This window comes from Brachyistius frenatus, unplaced genomic scaffold (genome assembly GCF_029030835.1).
Source record: "Brachyistius frenatus isolate BFR_SWC_R1_liver_20210118 unplaced genomic scaffold, ASM2903083v1 Contig_237, whole genome shotgun sequence".
NCBI classification, from domain to species: Eukaryota; Metazoa; Chordata; class Actinopteri; family Embiotocidae; genus Brachyistius; species Brachyistius frenatus.
The window spans coordinates 390,400-410,000 of NW_027210836.1; the positions used below are offsets into that span (position 1 = coordinate 390,400).

General features: G+C 43.0%; 2 protein-coding genes across 3 annotated transcripts; both read right to left on the reverse strand.

Moving 5' to 3' along the window:
• Positions 1–1,735: 1,735 nt before the first annotated feature.
• Positions 1,736–12,101, reverse strand: LOC138633800 (gonadotropin-releasing hormone II receptor-like). 2 transcript variants are annotated; one of them, XM_069720254.1, is made up of 4 exons: positions 12,018–12,101; positions 8,114–8,654; positions 4,303–4,504; positions 1,736–3,174 (listed from the first exon to the last, which is right to left on the reverse strand). In XM_069720254.1, exons 2-4 carry the CDS (start codon positions 8,651–8,653, stop codon positions 2,705–2,707), a joined length of 1,212 nt encoding a protein of 403 aa, XP_069576355.1. In that variant the 5' UTR covers position 8,654; positions 12,018–12,101; the 3' UTR covers positions 1,736–2,704. The 2 variants fall into 2 exon arrangements, with proteins under 2 accessions (XP_069576355.1, XP_069576354.1); XM_069720253.1 differs by having other exon boundaries at positions 1,736–3,177.
• Positions 12,102–12,773: 672 nt separating this feature from the next.
• On the reverse strand, positions 12,774–19,364 carry LOC138633799 (tetratricopeptide repeat protein 24). Its single transcript, XM_069720252.1, has 14 exons — positions 19,279–19,364; positions 18,256–18,461; positions 16,504–16,797; positions 16,182–16,383; positions 15,902–16,108; positions 15,613–15,741; positions 15,368–15,489; positions 15,179–15,256; positions 14,729–14,799; positions 14,567–14,640; positions 14,340–14,436; positions 14,143–14,171; positions 13,568–13,607; positions 12,774–13,481 (listed from the first exon to the last, which is right to left on the reverse strand). The coding sequence occupies exons 2-14, from the start codon at positions 18,442–18,444 to the stop codon at positions 13,370–13,372; spliced, it is 1,644 nt and encodes a 547-aa protein (XP_069576353.1). The 5' UTR covers positions 18,445–18,461; positions 19,279–19,364; the 3' UTR covers positions 12,774–13,369.
• Positions 19,365–19,601: the final 237 nt, after the last annotated feature.

A 19,601-nucleotide genomic window follows, 5' to 3' on the forward strand; every position in this document is an offset into this window, starting at 1 on the left:
CTGAACAACGTCCAAAGAAAAAATAGTTTTCCGCCGTTTCCTGTTTTGTTTTCACGCCACTTCCTGTTTGGGTCAAAGAAACAAACAAAACCAAAATAAGAATATTCTCCGTCACATTTTATATTTCAGGTCAACACGTTGGAAGAAAACGGAGAAGTGAATATATATTTTCATATATTGTAGCGTCAGGACGAGTTGAAACGACCAAATAAGTGAATTATATCCAAAATATTTCAGAAGTTTTGTTTGAGTTTGTGTTCGAATGTCATTTTGAGCTTTCGTCTCTGCGACCGGCGACCCTGAGGACTGTAACACCCCGCGACCTTTAACCTTTGACCTTCTTCAGCTGCTCCTCAAGTCCCGGTTCAAACAGTTGGACTCGTTTAAACGTCTTTTCTAATCTGACGGTTTAGATTTAGAAAAGCTGACACGGCGAGTCTCATCGAGTCCCTTCGTGTCTCATCGAGTCCCTTCGTGTCTTGTCGAGTCCCTACGTGTCTCATCGAGTCCCTTTGAGTCTTTTTGTGTCCATTCAAGTCTCTTTGAGTCTCTCCGAGTCCCTTCGTGTCCCTTCGAGTCCCTTTGTGTCCCTTTGAGTCCCTTCATGTCTCATCGAGTCCCTTCGTGTCTCATTGAGTCCCTTCGTGTCTCATCGAGTCCCTTTGTGTCCTTTCGAGTCTCTTCGAGTCCCTTCGTGTCTCATCGAGTCCCTTTGTGTCCTTTCGAGTCTCTTCGAGTCCCTTCGTGTCTCATTGAGTCCCTTCGTGTCTCATTGAGTCCCTTCGTGTCCCTTCGAGTTTCTTCGCGTCCCTTCGTGTCACTTCGAGTCGCTTTGAGTCACCTTCCCCGCTGTCCTCAGGGTCAAAGGTCACGGTCTGAAGACGACGCAGAGTGTTTCTAAAAGTTTGAACCCGAACAAACGGACGACTTGAACGATGCGTTGACGATAATTTTGGTCGTTCTCTTTCTTATTTTCCGTCGCTGCCGCTCGGCGGCGAAAAGGAAATTCTGCCAAAATGAAAACCTGTGAAGAAGAACATTTAAATTTGTATTATTATTGCTAATAATATTATAATTATTACCATTTACCCCCCCTCCCCACCCTACTTCCCCCCTTGTTTTTATATTGTTTGACTTTTTCGGATTTGCTTTGTTTGTAGTTGAATGATGTGAAAATGTTTCTAGAAAGTAAGAGAAGTTGTTTTCAACAGAAGGTAGAGCTGGTGATTTAAACTCTGCTGGACGTGAGCCATAATAAACAATAAGCCATAATAAACAATAAGCCATAATAAACAATAAGCCATAATAAACAATAAGCCATAATATACAATAAGCCATAATAAACAATAAGCCATAATAAACAATAAGCCATAATAAACAATAAGCCATAATAAACAATAAGCCATAATATACAATAAGCCATAATAAACAATAAGCCATAATAAACAATAAGCCATAATAAACAATAAGCCATAATATACAATAAGCCATAATAAACAATAAGCCATACGTGTGACATCAGCGCTACAGCTGCTCACTGTTATTTTGTATAAAAGCTGATTGTTTTATTGTCGTTAGTTTAAACTCCGCCTACTTCCTGCTGTCGACACGCCGTAGAAACTAAAACGTAGAGATCGTAGCGACCGAAGGCTAGAACCAATGAGAAAAGTGATGCTTTAATGTTACCGATTTCTTTTCTCTTTAAAATATTTTATTTTCATTGTGTCATAAAAAAATTAATAAAAGGCACCCCAAAGCTTTAAAATGCTTTTTTTTTTTTTTTTAAGAAACCGAGCAGAACAGATGGAAGACGACAGAAACGTAAAGAGTTTTGATATGAAAGCCAGATTTATACGCCTGAACACGTAAAATTAGACAAAATTTACATTGAGTTTGGTTAGAAAACATCTTGAATGTGTTCCAGGTCGTTTTTTTCAGGTTTCAGTGTTTTTGGGAATGAACTCTTTATTTTATTTTTTTTGTTTTGTTTCCATGTTTCACCGTCTGAAAGATATTTTTTCTGTCTGTTCTCCTCTCGGCTGTTTAGACACATAAAAACCAAATAAAACTGAATTGAGTTAGAAATCAGAGTCTCCACTCGTTTGTTCACCTTGAAACTGATTGTTGTTGCAAAGTTTATTTTTGTTCAGTTCTGTGTTCAGATTTTTCTCTCCAGGTCGAATATTATTGATTCGTTTGTAAAGTCAAATATTCTATCTCGTAAACACAAAACTGTTGACTCATGATTTCCTTCTGTAGAAACTTCGTGAGCTTCTTTATTGATAACATTTTTACTTTCTCAGGTGTGATCCAGGTGTGATCCAGATGTGATCCAGATGCGATCCAGGTGTGATCTAGGTGTGATCCAGGTGTGATCCAGGTGTGATCCAGCTCTGAGATACAAATGAAAAGTCTAAACTGTGTTAAACTTTATTCTCTGAGATTAAATCGGATCAAACTACGACTGAGAAACGACCTGAAAACACAAATCTTGTGGAAACAAAAATGCACTTTTAAATATCAAACAACACAAATCACGTGGTCTAGTCCTGTCCTCTGATTGGTCAGAGTTGTCCTGTTTTCCATTGGTCACTATAGTCCTGATCTCTCATTGGTTGGTGTAGTCCTGCCTTCTGATTGGTCCGTGTATTCTCATTATTCAGTGTAGCTTTGTCCTCCTATTGGTTGGTGTAGTGCTGTCTTCTCATTGGTCAGTGTAGTCCTGTTCTCTTATTGGTTGGTGTAGTCCTGTCCTCTCACTGGTCGGTGTCACTCTGCTGCAGCCCGGTTGGAGGTGGGGGAGGGGGGGCTCGTGCTCCCCGCTGTGAGGAGCCTCCCTGGCGGACAGTCGGTCCACAGATCGCGGCGAGGCGTCGCTGCCGCTCTTCGTCCGGCGGCAGCAGGCGGCGAGATCGGCCCTGAAGGACGGCGTGTAGAAGCCGTAGATGACGGGGTCGCAGCAGGTGTTGAGGTTCCCGAACACAAAGAGGGCGTGGTGGACGTACTCAGGTGTGACACGCAGCATGTCGGGCTGGAACCAATACCAGATCCCCAGCAGGTAGTATGGAGTCCAGCACACCACGAAGGACAGCACGATGACCACCGTCATCTTCAGCGTCTTCATCCGAGCCTTCGGGATGATGTCGGTGCCGCTGCGACGCAGGTATGACTCACCTGCTGAGAGAGGGAGGGGCTACGTCAGTGATGTCACACGGTCTATGATGTCATTTAATGATTTAATTGTCTACACAGAGGACAATGATCCAGGTGGATGCATGACGGCTCGGTGTTGGTGTAGTTCAGGTGTGTTACGGGTGTAGTTCAGGTGTGTTACAGGTGTAGTTCAGGTGTGTTACGGGTGTAGTTCAGGTGTGTTACAGGTGTAGTTCAGGTGTGTTACAAGTGTCATTCAGGTGTTACAGGTGTAGTTCAGGTGTGTTACAGGTGTAGTTCAGGTGTGTTACAGGTGTAGTTCAGGTGTTACAGGTGTAGTTCAGGTGTGTTACAGGTGAAGTTCAGGTGTGTTACAGGTGTAGTTCAGGTGTTACAGGTGTAGTTCAGGTGTTACAGGTGTAGTTCAGGTGTGTTACAGGTGAAGTTCAGGTGTGTTACAGGTGAAGTTCAGGTGTGTTACAGGTGTAGTTCAGGTGTTACAGGTGTAGTTCAGGTGTTACAGGTGTAGTTCAGGTGTGTTACAGGTGAAGCTCAGGTGTGTTACAGGTGTAGTTCAGGTGTGTTACAGGTGTAGTTCAGGTGTGTTACAGGTGTAGTTCAGGTGTTCCAGGTGTAGTTCAGGTGTGTTACAGGTGAAGTTCAGGTGTGTTACAGGTGTAGTTCAGGTGTTACAGGTGTAGTTCAGGTGTGTTACAGGTGTAGTTCAGGTGTTACAGGTGTAGTTCAGGTGTTACAGGTGTAGTTCAGGTGTGTTACAGGTGAAGTTCAGGTGTGTTACAGGTGTAGTTCAGGTGTTACAGGTGTAGTTCAGGTGTGTTACAGGTGAAGTTCAGGTGTGTTACAGGTGTAGTTCAGGTGTTACAGGTGTAGTTCAGGTGTTACAGGTGTAGTTCAGGTGTGTTACAGGTGAAGCTCAGGTGTGTTACAGGTGTAGTTCAGGTGTTACAGGTGTAGTTCAGGTGTTACAGGTGAAGTTCAGGTGTGTTACAGGTGAAGCTCAGGTGTGTTACAGGTGTAGTTCAGGTGTGTTACAGGTGAAGTTCAGGTGTGTTCCAGGTGTAGTTCAGGTGTTCCAGGTGTAGTTCAGGTGTTCCAGGTGTAGTTCAGGTGTGTTCCAGGTGCAGTTACCTTTGTTTCTCAGGTGCTGCCGGTGGATGTGCAGCAGGATGCGGCTGTAGCAGCAGCTCATCACCAGCAGGGGAACGACGTACAGCGTGATGAAGTGAAACATGTTGTAGACCGTTTCCTGCCAGCGGCGGCTGAAGCTGCCATGAGACGCACACTGAGTGAAGTCCACCGAGTCCACCTTGATGGTCCTGAAGATAAACAGCTGGGGGGGACAGAGACACAGACTCGGTTTAATAAAACATCACCGTCAGCACTGAAGTCCGGGTCTGAGCTCAGTTTGTTCCAGCTGGTAGCTTCTCACTGTTGTTAGCATTCCTGAGCAGTTAGCCCGAGCTAACAGCAGGAGGTCCCGCAGCTTTAATCCGTCCGTCAGCAAGCAGAACATTCCTGCAGAGATTTAACGCTCAGTCTGCTGACGCAGGACTTACTGCACCCGCAACCAGCTGCAGGGTGTCTCTGCTGCTACTGGACAGATGGGGGACGGTATTGGACAGGTGTAGAGACAGACGGGGGGACGGTATTGGACAGGTGTAGAGACAGACGGGACAGTATTGGACAGGCGTAGAGACAGACATACGGTTCCTGTCCCCTTTGGGGCCCCAGCAGGAGTCTGATAATAGATTCCTGTTTATCTGCGGTCTTCTCGGCGACCTTCAGCTCGTCCTTCAGTCTGATTATCATCTCATACATGAGAATATAAAGTCAGAATATTCAGCAGATATGAAACACGGCAACACGGGAAACTCTGATGTCTTATTACACGACGACTCGTCTGACTCAGACATCAATAATCATGTCAGTGATCAGAATGATTGATGCTGATGACGTTTTTACTTCAGGATTCAGATTCATTTAAAATCAGATGAGAATAAAAGGATCTCTACCGTTATCTACATGTGTGAATATCTACCTGTATTAATATCTACCTGTGTTGATATCTACCTGTATTAATATCTACCTGTGTTAATATCTACCTGTATTAATATCTACCTGTGTTGATATCTACCTGTATTAATATCTACCTGTGTTGATATCTACCTGTATTAATATCTACCTGTATTAATATCTACCTGTGTTGATATCTACCTGTATTAATATCTACCTGTGTTGATATCTACCTGTATTAATATCTACCTGTATTAATATCTACCTGTATTAATATCTACCTGTGTTAATATCTACCTGTATTAATATCTACCTGTGTTAATATCTACCTGTATTAATATCTACCTGTGTTGATATCTACCTGTATTAATATCTACCTGTGTTGATATCTACCTGTATTAATATCTACCTGTATTAATATCTACCTGTATTAATATCTACCTGTATTAATATCTACCTGTATTAATATCTACCTGTATTAATATCTACCTGTATTAATATCTACCTGTATTAATATCTACCTGTGTTAATATCTACCTGTATTAATATCTACCTGTGTTAATATCTACCTGTATTAATATCTACCTGTGTTGATATCTACCTGTATTAATATCTACCTGTGTTGATATCTACCTGTATTAATATCTACCTGTATTAATATCTACCTGTGTTGATATCTACCTGTATTAATATCTACCTGTATTAATATCTACCTGTATTAATATCTACCTGTGTTAATATCTACCTGTGTTGATATCTACCTGTATTAATATCTACCTGTATTAATATCTACCTGTATTAATATCTACCTGTGTTGATATCTACCTGTATTAATATCTACCTGTGTTAATATCTACCTGTGTTAATATCTACCTGTATTAATATCTACCTGTGTTAATATCTACCTGTGTTAATATCTACCTGTATTAATATGTACCTGTGTTGATATCTACCTGTATTAATATCTACCTGTATTAATATCTACCTCTGTTAATATCTACCTGTGTTGATATCTACCTGTATTAATATCTACCTGTATTAATATCTACCTGTGTTGATATCTACCTGTATTAATATCTACCTGTGTTAATATCTACCTGTGTTGATATCTACCTGTATTAATATCTACCTGTATTAATATCTACCTGTATTAATATCTACCTGTATTAATATCTACCTGTGTTAATATCTACCTGTATTAATATCTACCTGTGTTAATATCTACCTGTGTTAATATCTACCTGGAATACACCACCTTACGCCTTTTACCTCCTCTTGTCTGACTATTGGAAGTTTAGCCCTTACTGGCACCCCCTTCTTAGCAGGCTTTTTTTCTAAAGACGCTATTATTGAAGCACTTAACACATCCTACCTAAACGCCTGAGCCCTCATCCTTACCTTACTAGCTACCTGTGTTAATATCTACCTGTGTTGATATCTACCTGTGTTGATATCTACCTGTATTAATATCTACCTGTATTAATATCTACCTGTATTAATATCTACCTGTATTAATATCTACCTGTGTTAATATCTACCTGTATTAATATGTACCTGTGTTGATATCTACCTGTATTAATATCTACCTGTGTTAATATCTACCTGTATTAATATCTACCTGTGTTAATATCTACCTGTATTAATATCTACCTGTGTTGATATCTACCTGTATTAATATCTACCTGTGTTAATATCTACCTGTGTTGATATCTACCTGTGTTGATATCTACCTGTATTAATATCTACCTGTATTAATATCTACCTGTATTAATATCTACCTGTATTAATATCTACCTGTATTAATATCTACCTGTGTTAATATCTACCTGTGTTAATATCTACCTGTATTAATATCTACCTGTGTTAATATCTACCTGTGTTAATATCTACCTGTATTAATATCTACCTGTATTAATATCTACCTGTGTTAATATCTACCTGTGTTGATATCTACCTGTATTAATATCTACCTGTATTAATATCTACCTGTGTTAATATCTACCTGTGTTAATATCTACCTCTGTTAATATCTACCTGTGTTGATATCTACCTGTATTAATATCTACCTGTATTAATATCTACCTGTGTTAATATCTACCTGTGTTAATATCTACCTGTGTTGATATCTACCTGTGTTGATATCTACCTGTATTAATATCTACCTGTATTAATATCTACCTGTATTAATATCTACCTGTGTTAATATCTACCTGTGTTAATATCTACCTCTGTTAATATCTACCTGTGTTGATATCTACCTGTATTAATATCTACCTGTATTAATATCTACCTGTGTTAATATCTACCTGTGTTAATATCTACCTGTATTAATATCTACCTGTGTTGATATCTACCTGTATTAATATCTACCTGTATTAATATCTACCTGTGTTAATATCTACCTGTGTTGATATCTACCTGTATTAATATCTACCTGTGTTGATATCTACCTGTATTAATATCTACCTGTGTTAATATCTACCTGTATTAATATCTACCTGTGTTGATATATGTATTAATATCTACCTGTGTTGATATCTACCTGTATTAATATCTACCTGTGTTAATATCTACCTGTATTAATATCTACCTGTGTTGATATCTACCTGTATTAATATCTACCTGTGTTAATATCTACCTGTATTAATATCTACCTGTGTTGATATCTACCTGTATTAATATCTACCTGTATTAATATCTACCTGTGTTAATATCTACCTGTGTTAATATCTACCTGTATTAATATCTACCTGTATTAATATCTACCTGTATTAATATCTACCTGTGTTAATATCTACCTGTGTTAATATCTACCTGTGTTAATATCTACCTGTGTTAATATCTACCTGTCTTAATATCTACCTGTGTTAATATCTACCTGTCTTAATATCTATCTGTATTAATATCTACCTGTGTTGATATCTACCTGTGGTGATGCCAGCAGCAGGCTGAGGCTCCAGGCCAGCAGCAGCATGCGTCGGTTCCTGCGGTGTGCGCTCAGAGCGTCCAGCGGGTGCAGGATGGCGTGCTGGCGGTCGAGGCTGATGACAACGAGGATGAAGGCGGAGGCGTGCATGGCGAAGAGCTTCAGGAAGCAGAGCAGCTTGCAGAGCGCGTCGCCGCCGTGCCACTGCACCGTCACGTTCCACACCGCGTCCAGAGGCATCACCACGAACGTCATCATCAGGTCGGCCGACGCCAGGCTCAGCATCAGCGGCCGCAGGTGGGACGCCAGCCGCTGGCCACGCCCACGCCACACGCTGGCCAACAGGGCGAGGTTACTGCAGGCGGCGAACAGGAAGAGCACGAAGGTGGCGCTGACTCGGAACTGAGCGGCGCGGGTGAAAGAGGGGGCCTCCCAGTCTGTGAGGGGGGGATACTGGGAGGTGTTGGGAGGAGGCGGGGCTACCGTGGTGGTGGGCGGAGGCAGCGATGACAGCCCCAGGATGGACCAGTTACCTGACATCCTGTAGAGGAGAAGAAGAAGAAGAAAGAGGTTGTGAGTGGGTGATGATTCACTGTATCATCTTTGGACACCTCTGAGTCATGATGCGGCTCCTCTGGGGTCCCCGGACCACAGCCTGAGAAACCAACAGTTTGTTGACAGCTGCGTGCTTTTGTCAGCAGATCGTGAGCTTTACAGTCAGGTCTTCCCTGCTTTCATCTCTTCCTGTTTGACTGAAGCAGAATCGCCTGCTGACCTCTGATTGGACGCAGCAGATCACCTGTCTGCGTGTCCTGTTTATCTCCCAGCCGGCCGTCCGTCTGCTCTTATTGTTGACGCAGACTTCCTGCCCTTTAAAAGATCGCAGATTAAAAAGCACACAAAGACCTGTGGAGGACCATGAAGGAGTTTCCATGGCAACTGATTCACCTGTTCGGGGACAATTTCTCCAAAGACGATACAGCTGCTTCAGGAAGTCTGTAGATGCTTTCAGGAGAAGATTTCATTTTAAAAGGATCAAAGTGCTGCTTGGTCATCGATCTGTAATCAATAATCCAGAATAACAAAGTGAAATCTTGTGTTTTTAATGTTTTGTTTTATTAAGTTCACCAAAAACTTTTAAAATCCTTTTAAAATCCTGTTTTCCGTTGTTAATAAGAACCTTTCTCCATTTAAAATGAATGTCTCACCCAGAGTTTAAGAGTCGATAACAAGGTTCATACGGAGAGGGAACAGGTAAAAGAAAACCAATATTGGATGGTGGTGATCTTCAGGCCATCAGGCAGCACTGCATTAAAAACACACTATTCTGGAGTGGAAATCACTGCATGGGCTCAGGAACACTTGTGAAAACCATCGTCTGTGAACAGTGCAAAGAATTTGGTAAAACTGCTGTTTATTTCCTGTTTCTATTTTAACCCTATCATTGGAACCTGTAACCATGACGATGAGGCACTGCCGACCTTGTTCTGATTTTGCTTCATTTGGCTTGATTCCTGTTCTTTATCAAAGCCCAAACAAAGATCACAAGCTCAGCTGCGTCTCCTCTTCAGACGGTGATATTAAAGGTGTTGCTGCCTCGTTACAGCGAGCGAACGCAACAGGAAACAGCTGCATCCGCCTCATCACCTGGATTATAAATCATCTCTCGTCTCTGCAGTAGATGATTTTATAAAAGCGGTTTCTCTCGTTGCTCTGAGAGGATTTTTGATGATGAACGATATATTGGAAGCATTTATACGTATTTGTGGTCACGTGGAGACAAACTGTGTTCACACAGTGACGTTTACAAACCACAAGCAGTTTATAAAAATGTTCATAGAGTCTGAAAAGTGAAGCCTACGCAGACGTGTAATACCACTAAGGGCCAGTAGGGGCGCCAATAGACTCCCATTCAAAAAGCATCACTCCTGAAATAGGTAGGTAGGTAGGTATTTACTTTATTAATCCCTGAGGGGAAATTTTGTTAATATACATACAAAATACAAAGTCAGTGAAGGTTTTCGCAGCTATGTTTTGGGGGCGTGTCTGGTTTGATTGACAGGCCTGAGGTGCAGTCAAGTTTCTGTTATGGGTGGGCAGCGCATATAGTCTGTCAGCTCCACCACTAGCTCCTCCCCAGCTCGTCCAAATATGGTCACTTCTGGCTCACTAAATAGCAAAATGACGACTGCTGAAGTTTCCGAGTTCCCAATCCAATGGGTGACGTCACGGCTGCAAACAGAACCAGTTCTGACGGACCCAGAAACACAGAGAGTGCAAAATACCTGCAGTCAGTCCAGATGTTTCTGTCTGAGACGGAATGCAGCAAAGCATCCTGGGAGTTTACACAAACCAATCACATCAATATTCATGCAATATTGATTGGTAAGATATTAATAAATACACACACACACGCACACACACACAGATACACACACAGACACACACACACAGACACAGATACACACACAGACACACACACACACACACACACACACACACACACACACACACACACACACACACAGATAACCGAGGGCCTCTTTGTAGTGTAACCTGACCTGTGTGTGTGTGTGTGTGTGTGTGTGTGTGTGTGTGTGTGTGTGTGTGTGTGTGTGTGTGTGTGTGTGTGTGTGTGTGTGTGTGTGTGTGTGTGTGTGTGTGTGTGTGTGTGTGATACCATGATGTCACCCTGGCAAACTCCACCTCTGTCACTGCAGAGCTTTAGGCTCCGCCCCTTCATCTAACCAAAACTAGCCGGTGAGGTTTCTGCTGTTTGTTTGCTCTGAACGGGTCAAATGATCGGAGACTTTGTTATTTCAGGAGAACTTGATGCGAGTTACGACGTATTTGTGGATGTTTTTATAAATAGTGAAGAAGATGGAAGTTCTTTTTTTCGTTAATGGTTAAGTTAATATATTGTAATTTTTTTTAACATAGAGTTTTTCATTGTTACTTAGCTAGCTAAAGTTGTTAGCCTCCAAATGAAGTTCATGTTGCTGTTGCCTAGCAACGGTGTCCTCACGTAACCACAAATTTTGTTTATGAAAGCGCTATTCACGCTGCGTTTAAAGGAAATATTTCAACACGTTTAAATTTGATAAAGATTATTTGTACGTCAAACAAACAAGATTTATTTTTTAAATGTAACTTTTTAGCAGTGTCAAATCTTTGAACAGTCGCTGTTCACGCAAACAAAAAACAAAAACAACAACATTCACCTCTGAAATCAAACAGGAAACTTTAAACTGAAACCGTCATCTGACACTTTTTATTCATGAATTTCTTTTCTGTTTCTCGCTCCGGTTGTTCGCAGTTGTTTCCGGTCGTTAGCGTTGTTGTTGTTATTACTCTTATCACCATGACAACCAGTTTGCCTTTGCTTGAATAGAATTTACGCGAAGCTGCTCCTGTTTCCGTTTAAAGTAACCGAGGACTCTCAATGAGCCGATGAAAACGTCGTGAAAGACTCATCGGTCCGACCCGATCGGATCCGCTGCAGAATCCTGTCAGAACCTGTTCAACATTCGGTCCTCAAATCAGCTGTTCAATCACAGCGTGGGAGGTTCTGATCAGGTTCTGATGAGCACTGATCAGTTTTCAGCCAAATAACTTCATTTTCAGCTGGTCTCAGATCAGAGCAAACTGATAGCATGGCTACCGTGGCAACCATAAAACTACAAAAACATCTGGAGACAAAAGTGGAAACCTGCAGCAGCTGAACATATTAAACACAGACAGGCTGTTCCACACACACACACACACACACACACACACACACACACACACACACACACACACACACACACACACACACACACACACACACACACACACACACACACGTGTTCTGGTTCTGGGTGTCACTCAGGCTTTTATTGTGAAAGGGTTTGTGTGTATTTACCTGCTCAGATCGTTTCTCCTCTTCAGGTTGGACTCCTCTGTTCTCCTCCTCTCCTTCTCATGTTTCCTCTACTTTCCAACAACCTCAGGAACGCACGGGGGGGGAACCCAGGAGAACCTCCGGAACCTCCAGAACCCGGTCTGATCCGGATCAGTGCAGCAGGAGCAACTCAGAACTGAAACACTGAGCAGTAAAAAATAACTGAAGAGAAACCTTCAGACGGACTGCAGCACGGAGGAGGAGCTACAGGGGCGTGTGTGTGTGTGTGTGTGTGTGTGTGTGTGTGTGTGTGTGTGTGTGTGCGTGTGTGCGTGTGTGTGTGTGTGTGTGTGTGTGTGCGTGTGTGCGTGTGTGTGTGTGTGTGTGTGTGTGTGTGCGTGTGCGTGTTGGCAGCTGATCCAGGTTCAGTTTCCTGCTGAGAAAATCCTCCTGTTTTCTGTTTAACAGCAGATTGAGCTCTGATGGTGAAACTGATATGAGACATTAAACAGAAATCAATTATTAACTCAATCAATCAATCAGTCAGTCAATCAATCAATCAATAGGTTAATCATTCAATCACTCCTTCTCGTCCTGTATCACAACTTTTATGTGAATTTACATTTTTACATCCAAAGTACTTTAATCTGTTTGATTTTCTTTTCACATTTTTCAGTTTTCATTGATCAATAATTAATCAATTCTTCACTTGTGTTTGTTTAAATGACTCAGAACCGAATGTGATGAAGGAGATTTTATTTCTTCTTTGTGTATCAATCAGAAAAAGATTCAGACTGAAGCAGATTCATGATTTTATGTCCTCACCGTTTCCTCCTGCAGTCTGCACTAAGCCCCGCCCACCCGCGGCACAAAGCTCCACCCACCTGCTGTACCAAACTTATCCATCCTCTGCACTTAGCTCCGCCCACCCGCGGCACCAAGCTCCGCCCACTCGCTGCACCCACACTGCTGCATCAGCAGAATAAAGCTGTGATGAATTAAACATCAGAAACCATCTGGATCCATAGCAGGAAGTCACACCTCAGTTCTGACTCACTTTACTGAGCTATCAGGGTCTCTGAGATGTGGATCAGAACCTGCAGGTCTCTGTGATGTAGATCAGACTCTGTGATGTGGATCAGAACCTGAGATGTGGATCAGAGCATGCAGGTCTCTGAAATGTGGATCAGGTCCAATTATCTCCCGAGCGTCTCTGATCTTTAACTACTCCAATAATAGCAGCACTGTTTCCTTCCTGATGACAGCGTTTCCGTGGAAACCAGAGTTTTTTGTATTCAGCCCAGTCTGACTGATGATCATCACTTAATCAGTACGCAATCAGTTAACCGTCCAATCAGGAGGTGGGAGTGCCGCTACATCAGAGAACAGAATCGAGACCGCCATCTGGATACAAGGGGCGTTGCCTCTTTGATGTCACCTGGGCTGGTGGGCGTGGCCTCTGCCTCCTGAGCCAGGGAGGGGTCACTGAAAGAAAACAACATTAACATTTGGGTTGATTGATTAAAAAAAACAAATATATAAATGAAGTTTGATTGACAGGTGTCAGTCACCTGTCCGTGTGAGGGTTCTCTCTGTCTGACCACAGCTCACCTGGAAACACACACACAGGTATGTCACCACCTGCACTTCCTGTCACATTCAAAGGACAATTCTGACACTGTTCTGTTAGTATGTATGTAGGTATGTATCAGGTGTGCACCAGGTGTTCGCCAGGTGTATCAAGTGTTCACCAGGTGTTTGCCAGGTGTTCACCAGGTGTATCAAGTGTTCACCAGGTGTTCGCCAGGTGTTCACCAGGTGTTCATCAGGCGTTCACCAGGTGTATCAAGTGTTCGCCAGGTGTTCGCCAGGTGTTCACCAGGTGTTCACCAGGTGTATAAGTGTTCGCCAGGTGTTCACCAGGTGTTCGCCAGGTGTTCGCCAGGTGTATCAAGTGTTCGCCAGGTGTTCACCAGGTGTATCAAGTGTTCGCCAGGTGTTCGCCAGGTGTTCGCCAGGTGTTCGCCAGGTGTATCAAGTGTTCACCAGGTGTTCACCAGGTGTTCACCAGGTGTATCAAGTGTTCGCCAGGTGTTCGCCAGGTGTTCACCAGGTGCATCAGGTATATGATGTCGTGGTGACTTACTGTGCTGCAGCTGGTCTGACTGGAATGAACTGGAAACACAGAAAGAAACATTCAGGTTCACAGCTGTGTGTTACAGATAAAACCGGTTCTCAACCTGTGGATCAGGGTCCACCTGAGGCCTGTGGACCGGTAGGTGCGGCCATATGAGATCATTTAAAACTGAGCTACTGTAATTATTTATTTAATGCCGGTGTTACCTGTGCAGTCCAGGTGTCATGGTCATGTACTCAGGTGTTTCAGTGGCTCCGCCCCCTGCTGACCCACAATGCTCTGCTACTGCTTGTTTATCTGATCCTGTTAACACACAAAGTGTCAACACACCTCATCTGACATCATGCTGCTGGGGACAACCAGGTATTACCATGGAAACACAGCAGCAAAACACACACAGGTCTGTTTTCCACCTCTAACAGATGAGACTCACCTGGCCCCTGCCCCCTCTGCTCGTCTGATTGCTGATTGGCCGCTGTGCCTGGACTCTGTGTGATGTCACTCTTCCTGTGAGGGGGCGGAGCAGGTACATGAGGACAGAACTGATCAATGATCTCTGAACGTTCTGGTTCAGGTGTGTCACAGTGGCTGTTACCTAGCATGCTGTCCAACAGGTGAGCTGTGTGGGAGTGACCTGAGGGGACGTGGTCTGCGTGGGCGTGGCCTCTGAGTCAGGAAAAAGGAGTGTTTTTTAATTAAAACAACATCAGCTGTAAAACTAGATGGTGTTGTGGTTGGTTGTTTGGTTGGTTGGTTAATTGTTTGTTTGTGAATGCTGTGGTTGGTTGATTGGTTGGTTGGTTAATTGTTTGTTTGTGAATGCTGTGGTTGGTTGATTGGTTGGTTGGTTGATTGTTTGTTTGGTGAATGCTGTGGTTGGTTGGTTGATTGGTTGGTTGGTTGATCGTTTGTTTGGTGAATGCTGTGGTTGGTTGATTGGTTGGTTGGTTGATTGTTTGTTTGTGAATGCTGTGGTTGGTTGATTGGTTGGTTGGTTGATTGGTTGTTCGTTCGGTGAATGTTGTTGTTGAGGTCGTGGTCACACCTGCGGACTGACAGTCAGACTCTGCTGCAGAGCTGCGGTCAGTCGCTCCACCAGTCGATCCTGAACTCCACCGCTGTCCTGAAAGTGAAGAACGTGAGCTGTGATTGGTCAGAATGATGTCAGCGTTGGTGAAACATCTGACTGGCGCTGACCTTTGACCTCTCTACATTAACCTTCAGCCGTTGTTACCTCACAGTGAGACAGAGCGCTCAGGGCCTGCTTGTAGAGCTGAACCGCCTTCTGCTGCTTCCTCTGCCTCAGGTAACACTCAGCCAGAGACTCGCACACCTGCACCTGGGCCAGGTGGTCCTCTGCACACACAGGTAACGCACACACACACACACACACACACACACACACACACACACACACACACAAGTAACACATAATGTAAACAAATACAAACAGCAGCGTGCAGACGTTACTGATGCTACCGGTGTCTCTGAATCCCTGCAGAGCGACGACGAAGCTCTCTGTTGCCTCCTCTTCGTCACCCAACTGACCGCAGGCAAATGCCAGGTTAGAGAAACACCGAGCCTGGTCGCCACGGCAACCCAGAGAGCCTGCACACACACAAACACGCATGTACACACATATACGTTATCACTTAGTGTGATGATGAGAACATACGGAGCATCGTGGATGTTTCATTGTACTGGATGTCCTGTTGATGTGTTTCTGATTGGTCAGGGTGACAGGTGATTGACAGGTGTGTTCTCTCACCGTACAGCCCAGCTGCCAGCCTGTGGTAGCCCACAGCGGGGGTGAACTGGCCCACGGAGTTGAGGGCAGCTCCCAGGTTGTGCATCACTTTGGCAAGCAGGGGGGGCTGCTGAGCTGCGGGGCCCAGAGCCAGCTGGAAACACTGCACCGCCTCCTGGAAACACCTGAGCCGGCAGTAGGACACGCCCACCGACAGGTAGAGCTCACCTGAATGACAGCAGAGAGGTTATCGATCGGAAAAATCAGTCAGTCGGACGACCTGTTCGTTAGAGGTGATTACCAAGAGTTCTCGGGTCGGTGACGCTGTCCGTCAAACTCAGACACTCTGACAGCACGCCTGTGACATCATCCTGGCTGAACTGATCTGATTGGATCATGTGACTTCCCGCCTCTTTCAGGGCGGCGGCTGCAGAGTCCAACATGGCCACCACTCTGTAACTCTCAGCAGCTCGCAGGAAACCCTGAACCGCCAGAGACCAGTCCTGTAACACAAAAACACCTGTCACACCTGTTCCAGCAAAGGTTCTGGTTCAGATTCTGGTTCAGGTTCAGGTTCAGGTTCAGGTTCAGGTTTTGGTTCTGGTTCAGGTTCTGGTTCTGACCTGTGTCCTGCTGTAGCAGCGGCTCATCTCCATGCAGGCGTCGCCCTCGCTGCGTCCGTCCCCCTGCGACCGGTACAGCTGAGCGGCCTGCAGGAAGAAGGTCGATGCTTCTTTGCTTTGCCCCAGTGCATTATGGGCCAGGGCCAGGTTGAACTGGAGGTCCGGAATGCGATCGGCCTTCGGACCGGGCTGAGCCTGCCGCAGGAAGTCCAGACCTTTCTGCGGTCGGCCCGCCTCCACGTAGGCTGCTCCGAGGTTAAAGGAACAGGCCCGGAGCACCCGGGAGTCCTGCAGCTGAGGGCAGCAGAGCATGATGGGAAATGTAGTACCTGCAGTAACCAGAGGGTTATGACCTTTACTAATACTAGTTACACTATCAATAATACTACTACTACTAATACTAATTATACTATCAATACTACTACTACTACTACTACTACTACTAATTACACTATCAATACTACTACTACTACTACTACTAATTACACTATCAATAATACTACTAATACCAATACTAGTTACACTATCAATAATACTACTACTACTAATACTAGTTACACTAGTTCATCATCGGCTACAAACTAGACAGTCTGGAAAAGGTGGTGGAGAGGAGGACGCTGAACAAACTATTGTCCATCTTGGATAATCCTGTCCACCCTCTCAACCACCTGCTGCAGGGACAGAGGAGGACGTTCTCTAAAAGATGATACCTCCAGATCATTCCTCCGCTGTCACAAGGACAGATACAGGAGATCATTCCTGATACAGGAGATCATTCCAGATACAGGAGATCATTCCAGATACAGGAGATCATTCCTGATACAGGAGATCATTCCAGATACAGGAGATCATTCCTGATACAGGAGATCATTCCTGCCCACTGCCATAAGACTTTACAATAACTCACCTCTGGCAAAATCCATCACAGTACAAAAACACTGTTGACTGTGTTTCTTGGTTGCTTGTATATTGTATGTATATTATATATATAGATATATACTGTACCGTATGTATATATATATATATATATGTTGACTGTGTTTATTGGTTTGTTGTATATAATATATAGAGATATTTAATGTACTGTATATATACTGTATGTACTGTGCATTTTATATTTTATATTTATATTTTTTTATTTTATTGCTTTTCTATTATATTATTCTATTCTATTATTATTTTATTCTATTGTTTCTATTATTGCTCCTGTATGTATGCTGCGGTGGCGAAAAAATTTCCCCTCGGGGATTAATAAAGTATATACCTACCTACCTACCTACCTACCTACACTATCAATAATACTACTACTACTAATTATACTATCAATAATACTACTACTAATAATACTAATTATACTATCAATAATACTACTACTACTACTATTACTAATTATACTATCAATAATACTACTACTACTAATTATACTATCAATAATACTACTACTAATAATACTAATTATACTATCAATAATACTACTACTACTACTAATTATACTATCAATAATACTACTACTACTACTATTACTAATTATACTATCAATAATACTACTACTACTAATACTAATTATATTATCACTAATACTACTACTAATACTACTAATACTGGTTATACTACAAATACCACTCCTTTCACTACTAACACTCATAATACTACCAATACTATTACTACTACTGGTATTCTACAAATAGTACTGATACTACAGCTGCTCCTTCAACTCTGACCTGTTGCTGACCTTTGACCCCGCCCCCTCACCTGTGCTGCGGCCTTCACGGCGTCCTTGAAGCAGCTCAGCGCGTCCTCCGGCCGTCCCTCCTGCAGAGCTTTGTGACCTGCAGACGTTGACCCCTCGATGTCCGCCGCCTTCCTCTGCACCTCCCTCCTGCTCCTCCTCTTCCTCACCTTCACCTCCTCTTTGCCTGGAGGGGAGGCATCAGACGCCATGTTGGATCTGCAGGAGTCTGCAGACACAGAGGGAACATGAACATCATGTCAGGTTGGCTGCATGATCAATGAGCTGATTGATTAATCACTTACCACATCTTCAGCTCCGAGCGGACAAAACAAACATATTGAGTCTGATCATCAACTTCAATCGTTTTAATTACCGTAGATGTATTTATATAGATGAACACGTGACCCTGCTGGGTGTCAGCTGGTGCAGCTGAAGCTAACAGCGCCCTCTGCTGGAGGAGGAAGCACATTGTTCTGGAGTGATTAGTCCTCCTGCTCATGGACTGAATTACACCGGAATTTATGGTTTTTGTTGTTGTTGTTGTTTTTGTTGAGGAGCAGAATCACATCGTTCAGTGTTTGGAAACAGATTGATTTCATTATACTGAGCTCACTGTAAATTGTTATAAGTGTTATTTATTAATATGTAAACATCCCTCCTGGAGCCTGTAGATCTTCATATGAAATGTTTTATATTATATGTCTTTAAAGTTTCATCAGTTATTCAAACCTTAAAATAAAACAGTAAATATTCAAATTTTATTTATAACATTTTTTGTCTGAATTAATCTGAATCTTAAAAAAATAAAATAAATAAGAGCTGAAACTTATCAGGACTATTTTGCAGAGCTAATGCCATCACAAAGGGTTAGAAACAGATTTTAAAAAAAACTTTATATATACAAAATAAATAAACCAGGATCACAACAATAACACTGCTGTATATTACTGAACTGCTGCTAACCAGCTGCTAACCAGCTGCTAACCAGCTGATAACCAGCTGATAACCAGCTGATAACAGGAGCTCGACAGAAAAACACTCACAGCTTCCCGGTGAAGACTAAACTCCTCGGTACCGAGCTGATAACTGAACACCTGTCCACCTGTAACAAACACGTTAGCGCCTCAGCTAAACCAGCTACACCTGTAAGCTGTGTCCTGTAGTTTGACTCCGTTGCCATGGTAACGCGGAAGCGGCTGCCAGAAGAGATCAAAACACACAAAAAATTAAAAGGAGTTTAACAGACAGTCTAGATTATTAACTCATTTCAGGCAAAGTTTCTAACAAGTATTGTGGTTTTAAAATAAATAACTTTTATTTCGCTGAAACGAAAGGAAACTCCATAGACCACAATCCAACGCGTCAA

Bases quoted from the DNA above. Each gene is read 5' to 3' on its own strand.
- LOC138633800 (XM_069720253.1), bottom strand. From the start codon at position 8,653: ATGTCAGGTAACTGGTCCATCCTGGGGCTGTCATCGCTGCCTCCGCCC. The intron at 4,505-8,113 runs GTAGATATCAAC...TGTCCCCCCCAG, and splicing joins TGCTGCTGGCATCACCACAG to CTGTTTATCTTCAGGACCAT. The intron at 3,178-4,302 runs GTAACTGCACCT...TCCCTCTCTCAG, and splicing joins GCAGCACCTGAGAAACAAAG to CAGGTGAGTCATACCTGCGT.
- LOC138633799 (XM_069720252.1), bottom strand. From the start codon at position 18,444: ATGGCGTCTGATGCCTCCCCTCCAGGCAAAGAGGAGGTGAAGGTGAGG. The intron at 15,257-15,367 runs GTAACAACGGCT...CTTCACTTTCAG, and splicing joins GCGCTCTGTCTCACTGTGAG to GACAGCGGTGGAGTTCAGGA. The intron at 14,437-14,566 runs GTGAGTCTCATC...GTGTGTTAACAG, and splicing joins GCAGAGGGGGCAGGGGCCAG to GATCAGATAAACAAGCAGTA.